Source organism: Pyrus communis, chromosome 3 (assembly GCF_041283825.1).
Source record: "Pyrus communis isolate YQ-2024b chromosome 3, ASM4128382v1, whole genome shotgun sequence".
Lineage (NCBI taxonomy): Eukaryota > Viridiplantae > Streptophyta > Magnoliopsida > Rosales > Rosaceae > Pyrus > Pyrus communis.
This window is the reverse complement of record NC_142567.1, coordinates 9,102,600-9,113,180: the sequence shown is the minus strand read 5'-3', so window position 1 is coordinate 9,113,180 and position 10,581 is coordinate 9,102,600. Positions and strand designations below refer to the sequence as shown.

At 37.5% G+C, this 10,581-nt stretch overlaps 1 protein-coding gene and 1 long non-coding RNA gene across 3 annotated transcripts; one reads left to right on the top strand and one right to left on the bottom strand.

Annotated features, from left to right (window-relative positions):
• Window positions 1-514: 514 nt before the first annotated feature.
• On the top strand, window positions 515-5,143 carry LOC137714734 (uncharacterized). Of its 2 annotated transcripts, XM_088690908.1 has the most exons (6): window positions 515-815; window positions 1,030-1,527; window positions 1,700-1,771; window positions 2,080-2,439; window positions 2,543-4,534; window positions 4,631-5,143. In XM_088690908.1, the coding sequence occupies exons 2-6, from the start codon at window positions 1,227-1,229 to the stop codon at window positions 4,999-5,001; spliced, it is 3,096 nt and encodes a 1,031-aa protein (XP_088547034.1). In that variant the 5' UTR covers window positions 515-815; window positions 1,030-1,226; the 3' UTR covers window positions 5,002-5,143. The 2 variants fall into 2 exon arrangements, with proteins under 2 accessions (XP_088547034.1, XP_088547033.1); XM_088690907.1 differs by lacking the exon at window positions 515-815 and having other exon boundaries at window positions 862-1,527.
• Window positions 5,144-7,000: 1,857 nt separating this feature from the next.
• On the bottom strand, window positions 7,001-7,914 carry LOC148697875 (uncharacterized). Its single transcript, XR_015960664.1, has 3 exons — window positions 7,660-7,914; window positions 7,165-7,414; window positions 7,001-7,067 (listed from the first exon to the last, which is right to left on the bottom strand). It is a non-coding gene; the product is annotated as an uncharacterized LOC148697875 (long non-coding RNA).
• Window positions 7,915-10,581: the final 2,667 nt, after the last annotated feature.

Here is a 10,581-nt window from a genome sequence, read left to right as displayed (position 1 = left end):
AATGCTCACATTGATTTGAGACATTCAATTTCAGTGACCATTTAATGACAGGTCATTTGATATCCATTTTATTTTCAATTTTTAATTTTTTTCACTTTTTATTAAAATTGAAAATTGTAAACTTCTTTGGGAACCACTTTCTTGAGTTTTTAATGTTTAGCCATTATTTTTCATTTTTTATTTAAAAAAAATTAAAAGTAGTTATAAAATAAATTTTCAATTTTCAAAAAAATAAGCGTTGAAAAACAAAAAAAAAAACGAAATAATTATCAAATGAGTTCTAAATTATCAAGAAAACAATAAATTTTAACATACTTTTTTTAATGCATTGTAGAGATTTCAATGTTGTTTGTTTTGATTGAGTGTGAACTGAAGACTACAATTCCACATTTGGGCATCTCCAGCTGTGCAGCACAAATTACCAATATTGTTAAAGTTCAATGATGATGTTTCACCGAAAAGTAAGAGTAAAGGCAAATAAAGATGACATCCTTACCATTGATTGCTCACCTCTAGTCTCATTTCCAAGTTGCTCTTGAATCTCACATCGTTCTCACTGGAGTCACCATTCTTCCTCACCTAGCTAAAGCTATCAGCAAAAAGTGAAGGCTTAATTTTACCTCCCTTAAACTTATTTTGATCTCATGCCCCTGTAGCTAAGTTATTAGCAAAAAATGAATGGTGTGTTTGATATGTTAAAAATCCTAATCACAAGTCCTCGTTCGAAGTCTAAGTCTCCTCACTTCGAAGTAGAAGCCGGGCAATGCAAGTCTCGACGTAGAAGCGGGGCCAGCCTAAGTGGTGCACAATTCTTGGTAACACCATCTTGTTTCCCTATTTATGTGAATGTAATGAGTTCAAGTTTTCCATCGAAATAAAACCGAAAGACGAAAACTCCTACAATTAAGGAGAGTATATATATACTGTGTATGGAGAGAAGTCATTTCCTATTGTCGAAAATGTTGTCGATGATACACTACTGCTTGTGTTACATCTTTATGATGATGATGGCTAATTGCTTAACTGCAGGTGCATTAGCAATAGCTCATACCAATTTCAGCACAGATCAGTCTGCGCTTCTTTCTCTCAAAGCTCACATCATTAGTGACCCTCAAAACATCTTGACAGCCAATTGGTCCTCTGCTTCCAATTCCGACATTTGCACCTGGGTTGGCGTTACCTGCGGTGCTCGCCACCACAGAGTCACAGCCTTAAATCTCTCGTACATGGGTCTTGCTGGGGTTATTCCTCCGCATCTAGGCAACCTCTCATTTCTCGTTGAGTTGGGCCTTGAGAATAATAGTTTTCATGGTCCCCTACCCCAAGAACTGTCTCGTTTGCGCCGGTTAAAGACGATTAACTTTGGAAACAACAACTTTATGGGGACCATTCCTTCGTGGTTTGGGTCCTTCCCTAAACTTCAAACCTTCAAATTGTTGGGTAATGGCTTCTCTGGTTTCATACCCGCTGCTATCTTCAACTTATCTGCACTCGAAATAATTGATCTGAGCAGTAACCAACTATCAGGTACGTACGTAGCACCATTACCAACCACCTAGGCATATAAATTAGTGTTGCTTGCTTCATTACATTTAACATCGTTGTTACATTTTAACTCTATATTATAAAATGTATAACAATCATCTGGTTTGTTTTTTTGACCTTCTTTTCTGTTGGCATGCATGCACATATTTAACAGGTAGCATACCCAGAGAAATCGGCAACTTAACAATGGTGAAGAGCATACACCTTGACGACAACAAGTTCGAAGGTATACTGTATGACTTACGTTTTGCTATATATATATATATATATATATATATATATATATATATAACCCCCTTCTTAGCTGGGATCTTGTTCAACTTCATCAAAAAATAAGATGAGAGGACTATCTTAGGATCATATATTTACCGTGTAATACCCTTCTCTTCTAGAGCAAAAAAGGGGTCCTATATAGTGAGTATATGGTCCTTAGAATGTATCTCACTTTGCTTCGGTACAATGGGATTCCCACTAAGAAGCTGCTCCTATATATGTATACATGATTTTAACAATATGCACGGATTGATTTTATAGAACTTCCGAAAGAGATAGGCAGTTTAGGTCAGCTGGAGGAGTTGTTTGTGCAGGACAATGCCCTAAAAGGCTCTGCTTTTGTCCCTGCCCTCAACATATCTTCTTTGATTACTTTGGCTCTATTCGGGAACAACATGAGTGGCAGTCTTCCGGACAATATGTGTGAGCATCTTCCGAGTGTTCGAGGAATTAATTTGGGTCAAAACCAATTTGATGGTCTTATTCCCTCCAAACTGTGGCAATGCAAAGAGCTTCGTGTAGTGTCATTTGAGTATAACAATTTCCGTGGAAGCATACCCAAAAGTCTGGGCAATTTGACCTACTTAAGCAGGATTTATCTTTACCACAATAATTTAGAAGGTAATAAATTTGGGGGCGTTTTACAATCATTTCGTTTTTAGACTTTAGTTTTTATTTAAATTGAAGTTACAAAGTTAATGCAAATGTGCTGAAATTGTGACAGGTACAATACCAGATGAGATTAGTAATCTTCCACAGTTAGAGATTTTGGGACTGATGATTAATAATCTCAATGGCGTCATCCCACCCAAACTCTTCAATCTCTCCATGATAAGAGTAATAAGCCTTTCTTTAAATCCGCTCTCAGGTAGCCTCCCAGCAAACATCGGTCTTAACGCTCCAAACCTAGAATCCCTTCATGTAGACGAAACTAACCTCATGGCTGGACCACTTCCTAACCTCTCAAATGCTTCCAAGCTCAGGGTGCTAGACATGGGTTCAAACTCATTTACCGGGTTTCTTCCTAGCACGCTCTGTTCCTTGAAAAACCTCGAGCGTCTTTACTTGTACTTGAATAGTTTGACGATTGATGCTTCTGCTCCACAAGTAGAAAGCACTCTCTCTTGCTTGTTTAATCTTAGAAAATTGACAGGATTATCCTTGGGAGGTAATCCACTAAACACCACGATTCCAGTTTTTCGCGGGAATCTCTCTACGTCACTCCTAGATGTTGATTTAAGCTTTTCCAACATCAGGGGTAACATTCCCGTTGATATTGGCAACTTGAGCAGCTTGATAACATTAGTCCTCGAAAACAATCAGTTGAGCGGACCAATTCCAACTTCAATACAAAATCTCCAAGCTTTGTATTTGAAGGATAACGTACTGCAAGGACATATCCCGCATGAACTCTGCCAACTAAACAACCTAGCCATGTTAGATTTGGGTGGTAATCGGCTCTCTGGTTCTATTCCTTCCTGCTTGGGTAATTTGTCAGTAGCTCTAAGTAGTCTATGGTTAGGGTCCAATTTGTTAACTTCTAAAATACCATCTTCCTTTTGGCAACTCAAGAATATGTTGCACCTAAACTTGTCATCCAATTCTCTAGTTGGACCACTCTCAGAAGACATCGGAAAGTTGAAAGATGTGGCGTATATGGATTTATCAAATAACCATTTCTCCGGAAACATTCCCGGTAGAATTGGGGGTCTTCAAAATATGATTAATTTGTCCTTGGCAAACAACTATTTAGAAGGCCCTATTCCCAGTTCATTTAAAACCTTGCTAAGCCTAGAATTCTTGGATTTGTCCAAAAACAATCTATCTGGAGAGATCCCAAAGTCATTGGAAGCACTCTTGTATCTCAAGCATCTGAATTTGTCTTTCAACAAACTCCAAGGAGAAATTCCAACCGGCGGGCCTTTCAGAAACTTCTCTGCTGATTCATTTGTATCAAACGGCGCACTTTGCGGTGCTCCCCGACTCCACGTTCCCCTGTGCAAAAATAGAACAAAAGTTAAGCCAAATTGGAGGAAAGCTAAATATATCATCTCAGGGGTCATACCAGTAATACTCTTAGCGGCTGCTGCATTGATTCTGATACTATGCAAGAAAAGGAATGTCCAAGTTGTTAAAGAAACTGCCTCGCTAAATCAACTTCTTTGGAGAAGAGTTTCGCGCCTAGAACTTGTAAGGGCAACAAATGGATTTCATGAGAGTAACTTACTCGGCACGGGGGGTTTTGGCTCAGTATACAGAGGAACACTTTCAGACGGGATAGATATCGCCGTCAAGGTTTTCAATTTACAGCTACAAGGGGCATTCAAGAGTTTTGATAAGGAATGTGAAATGCTAAGCAATATTCGTCATCGGAATCTTATTAAAATCATAAGTTGCTGCGATGAACTTGATTTCAAAGCCCTGATACTTCAATTGATGCCTAATGGAAGCCTCGAAAAGTGGTTGTATTCTCCAAACCGCTCCATGAACATCCTGCAGAGGTTAGACATAATGAAAGATGTTGCATTGGCACTAGAATATCTTCATCACGGTTACTCGATACCTATCGTTCATTGTGATGTGAAACCAAGCAATATACTACTAGATGAAGATATGGTTGCACATGTCGCTGATTTTGGCATTGCAAGACTCATTGGCGGTGGAGATTCGATGACAGAAACCATGACCCTAGCCACAATTGGATATATGGCTCCAGGTGATGTATTTTCTCAATTTTGTATATGTTGGCCTTATTAGGAGTTATAATTTTCTTTTTATCATGTATAACTAAATTCACATACAAATTTTGCAGAGTATGGGATGGAAGGAAGAGTTTCGACTAAAGGGGATGTGTATAGTTTTGGTATTGTGCTCATGGAGACATTCACAAAAAGGAAGCCAACAGACGAGATGTTTGTTGGGGAAATGGATTTAAAGCAATGGATTGCAGATTCATTATTTCCAGATGCTGCAATAGGTGAAGTTGTGGATGCCGATATACTTGGGGTGGAGGAAGATGGTGATTTCATAAGCAGAAGGGATTGCTTATTATCCGTTATGAGATTAGCTTTAGCTTGCTCAGCAGCATTGTCGGGAGAGAGGATTAACATGAAAGATGCCGCAATCACACTCACCAAAATCAAGACCAAGTATTTGAAGGACTGTGGAAGAATGAACTCTTAGTTCTTTTTGTTCTCTATATTTTTGGATCCATTTTCTTATTGTTGTTTTCTATATGAGAATATGACGATATTCCTAAAATTGAAATGTCGTACCTGGATTTGTCAATGCAATGAGACCAGTAGTACCAAAATTGCAATTCCAATTATTCTTCCCATATTTGGTAGTAAAGCATTCAGTTTCTACGGCCAACCAAATCTAGTTCAAAAAATTTACACTTCTAGCTCAAGAACGCCTGTCATGGGAACACAAGGTTATTTCAGCCCTTGACAAAAAAATATACTCCATAATTGTCCTTAGTTTACTAACCAGTACATCCTATGATGATTTTTTTCTCTCTAGAAAGACAAGCATCAATGCATTTTTATTCTTAATCAAATTGCATTAACTTAGTGCAGTTTCTTAAAAACCCGTTCCCTTGTCATGAGTTCATACTAAATCATTAAAACATATCTACTTTGTAATCATGTTGCGTAAGAGTGGTTAAGACTTAGCAAACACTGTGCAAGTACAACCCCTAGAAGCAAATGGAGTTAGTTATAAGAAAAGTTCCAGTACAACAACAACAAAGCCTTTTCCCAGTAAGTGGTGTCGACTATAAGAAAAGTTCCAGTAAAGATTGAAAATACATATTGCAGGCCCATGTTGTTTACATGCACCTACACAAAATGTTGCATGGCTAAAGAAACACAACTCAATTCAGCGTTTGCATTTTAGTCTAAGTGGTAGTTCGAGGATGAAATGTGCATGAACAGAACGAAAAACGTAATTATGTCATGCAAGTTACACTAGGCTTTAGCTATGCAGAAAATTTTCATGGGAAATAATTAAGCAAGCTGCTTTCATCAGTTTCATACAAGTAAAAATCACCCATAATCAGAAAGAATGTTTTCCTCATCCTCTCCAAAGAATGGGACTTCAGATCGAAGACTGTTGTAACAGCCAGTGTTTTGTGGTCCCTTCTCTTCCCACCGAGGTTTTCCTTCCTTGCGTGCAACCATCTTTAGGTCACCCATCCTAAAAGGAACAAGGTCGTAAATAGTAAAAATTCAATAGCAACCAAATTTCTGTCAGAGGATTGAAAGATTTTTAACATACATGTACTTGTCATAGCACTGGAATTCACCGATTCTAGGAAATTCATCTACCATCACCAAAATGATGTGCAGGATATCTGTGTGAGCAATGTAACAATCCTGCAAAGAAATCATTGGACTGGCTTCATACAGTTCTAGTGTAACTGTAACATACTTAAGTTCACCAGAAGGACCAAGACCAACACTAATTTCTTCTATTACAGTTCCAATTAAGAATTCAAATTTCTTGGCAAAACTTGACAAGAAATCTTCATAACAATGGAGAGCAATCCATCCACAAAAGAGAGGAACATGGTCAACTCCCAGTGTAAGATAATCATCATTGGAAAATCCATTTTGGTCCCAATACTATATAGGTTTATTCTGATCAGCAATCTGGGAGGAAAAAAAGACGAGGTCAACTTCTTTATTTAGATTCAAGATTCAAACTGATGGTGTGTAATGAAGGCCAAACTATAGTTTTTGTTTCACATCCCTTTGCATTGATAAGCTTTTTAAGCACATCAAAGCTAAAATCAAGTATGCTAATGCGGAACACAGTACCATAACACGTTGCAAAGCAAGAAATTGAACAAACATTGATATTATCTTTAGTCATCCAAATGGGTTATGTTTCTTAAAGTATGACCCGGTAAATTAAGCGTTCCAATACAGACATGTGCATTGTACCAGACTAATAACTTCAAATGGGATTTCAAAATATCAAAGAAGACAAACCTCTATGATCCAAAGTGGAAGAGTAACACCCCCTTTTCTGCTAGAAGAAGAGTTAACGTTTGAGTGAAAAGACAAGGCAACATGCAACTTCAAACCTAACTTGAGTCAGAAATCAGTTTGAAAAGCTCTTCATATAGAGACCAATCGTAAGCAAGAGGAGAGAAACACTCTACGATTCCCCACCAAACCTCAACTGCAATTCTGTGGACACAAGCCAACTTTAGTGCTTTTAGAGCTACAATTAAGGCCTTGATTCTGAAACAAGAGTAAATCGAGCAACATATAAGGAGTTTATGTCCGATTTGAAAGCAAACTAAATTAAAAAAAAAAATTAGAAACATTTTGAACGTACATTTATATAACTTGAATTGGGAAGAGATCAAAACAGTTAGCTGCAACCTTGTAGCTGATCATACTCCGTTGTTTAAAAGAGTATAACAATTAAATTAAGAATGAAAATGCATCATAGCCTCATCAACAGAAAGTCATAATAAAACTTACTTCCAAATCCTTGGACGCCCCGTACCATCACATAAATGGGAATTCTCTTATCTCGGGAAGATGGCAATGTCGAGGACCTTGAATTCTCTCGTGCATCCAGGCTGCAAGCATCAAATCATCTAATTATCACACAGACACATTTATATGATCCCATTGAACATTCAAAAGCAATAAACTAGCTCAGAAACTTCTCATCAAATCGATTAAAAGCATTCGCGTCTAAATTTTATTGTCTGGAATTTATCAGCAACCCAACTGAACGTAGTGAGGTTCACTTCAGTAAACTCTACAAAAGCTGTGCAACTCAAAAGAAAATGGAAAAAAATCATAATTGTGTGAGATAAACCTGAGAATACTGTTTCCGGCAAAAGATGGGCTGAAACGAGTAAAGAGGCCTTTTTTAAAGACGGGAAGGGTCGAAATGTTTCAGAGGAGGTTTCAGCGGTTGGGCTTGTCGTCGAAACTGACTTCTCTAAAGCAAAAGAAGCTCCTCCTCTCTGTTGTGCATTTGCAGACGACTGCCATTGTCCGCCATTGCCATCCATCACAAAAATCCCTCAGCGATAGAGAGAGCAAATCCCAGTGTCTGTAATTTTCATTTTGTGCCCCTCCACACATTTATTTATACTTCTCACATATCATTTATTAATTTATGTCAATTGACTATTTCAATTGATCAACAGCCGAGGATAATAGAAGTGTGTGAAAGTAAAAAGGGATATGTGGATATTACCACCCAAAAGTTATCTTTGTATTTATTTTTTATGGGAAGTGTTATTGACACTCTAAAAATCTCATTCTACACTCTTCACAAGTGTATTTTTATTTCCTAATATAGAAAGTTTGGAGTGTAGAATGAGATTTTTGGAGTGCTAATAACAATTCCCTTTTTTATTTGTCAAAAGATATTTGCATTAGGAAAATATCAAGTAACCAAAATTTTAAACCAAATTTGCAAATGTGTTACCAATAAAAAATAAACATTTTGATTTGATACCTGATTTTCAAATATTGAGTTATGAATTAACTAGCCCTTCAGATTTCATGCTTGTTAATAAACACGCAAAAAGTCAAGAACTAGGTGAAAGCTTGAGTTGGTTCTCCCCCATAAACCTAATGGAAGGCTGCTCCCATTGCTTGGGAACCTCCTAATATTCGTTGGGTATAAGCTTAATGTTGATGGTTCAAGATTGGTGCGTGTGGAGTTCTCTGCCAATTTGGGACAAGGAGATTTTATTGACAGAGGTGTTTGTTGTCACTTTGTTCTAACAAAATCTGGTTGATAGCTATTATCCTCTTGATATTTGATATAATTGTGAGCAGATGCAAAACATTGATGAGTCAATTGGTTAGATGTGAGCTAAGCTAAAGCATGAAGCATGTTATCAGGGAGCAGAATTGTGTTGCTCATCAGTTATCAAATTAGAGTTTTAATATGGATCTCGGCAACTTTGTCTTCAATAACCCCCCATGCAGCTTGCCTAGATCAGATCAACTCTCATAGATGATTTTCTTGGCGTTGCTAAGCTGGGTTTTGCTTGTACGGATGTTTTACATTAGGTTCTTCAAATGTCTTCATTTGAATGGAACTGTAGGATTTATCTTATGAGATAAATAAATATCAAGGGATATTCCACCCACATGAGGATATTAACCTCCTAATTATCTATGTGATAATTAGATGAAAATCAAGAGATATTCATATTAGAATATACTTAGGATTTTCATGGGCTTTTCAGTCCTTGTACACTCTTCCCAACAACTATATAAGCTGACTTTGGGGAAGAGAGAAAATATAAGAAACACAAGCTTTTCCACAGTTCAAATATTCTGGTTATAAATTGTAGCAAGATAATGAGTGGTGACCATTCAATTCAGTGTGAAGATAGTGATGCAATCAGCTGATCACCTGCACTACAATCTTCACCAATCTCTTACCAAAAGACGGCTTAACCTCACACCTACATGGAACTCGTCCTGGTAAGTCTGGTAAACTTGTGGAAAGGTTATGTTTCTAACGTTCCGGTCAAAATCGATATGAACTGGGCGCACACTTCCGCCGAATCGATTGGTCATGAATTCCTCACTGATTGAGCGAGAAACCATGTCAAGAAGGCTAAAAGAACATTCTAGGACTTACGGATCAAAACAAGTCCATTAGATCTAGGGTACGAGATATTTGGATTTGAATAAACAACTCTGCTGCTTTAGTTCACACCAGTACCTAGCTTGACCGTTAAGGATTTTTAACAGTTCAAGACCTGATGTCACACACCTGATAACATCATTGGTCACACAACTTCGTCCGACAACTTGTGAAATAATTTGGCGGTTTGAACCTCTTGACAAACTTATAAGATTTCAGTAGATTCATCTTTTCAGCTTTTCCAATCCAATACGGTCTCACTGGATAATTGTCCGCTTAGGTTCGAATGATCAAGATGAGCTTTGTGTGTGTTTTTCTACTGAGGAGTTCCACAACTGCGCTTGTATAATCAGGGCGGTACACTATGGTGCAATCATAGACATTTGTATACTCTCGTCAACAAGGATGCAACATTTCTCGCTGTATTATGTTCCTGTCATAATTTAAAGACATAAAAAATAAATTAGACAAAGAAATAGAAACAAATTATACTATTCCATCTCCACATGACATTTCACTCACATAACATATAGATTGTACTAATATGAGATATTCAAGAGAAAATACATTTATTAGTGTAAACAACACTCTTTCATAATCTTTGGTGGACATATGCTTATATTCAAAATCACATCTCCACACTTGGTTTCACTTATTTTGTATGTAAAATAAATTTTATTCATTACATTTGTTATAAATAAATTCAAAGGTTAATCTAGTTTACTATCCTGAATCTTGATTTTCAACATTTGGCACATGAAATTTTTTTCGTTCTACTAAAGTCAAAATTCTGGAATACTTTCATTCATCCGTTAAGTTTTTCATCAAAACCTCAGTTAACTGATGATGTGGCGCTAAGGGGTGGGCATGGGCAGGGCTCAAATTTGAAGGAACCAGACTGGAACAGGTAAAAATGAAACAGGGCAGACTGAGCCGGGTTCTGAGATTTCTAAATTTGGAATCGGACCTAACCTAACCCGGTCTGTTTCAAACGGGCTGATTCGAGTTGGTTTCATGGGTCCAAGTACATTTTTTTTTGGGTCAGCAAGCACATATGGGAGCCATGGGATGACCTCATTGAGGTCGTCTTCTTCCACAGCGTCTAACCCAGCGCCGTCTTCC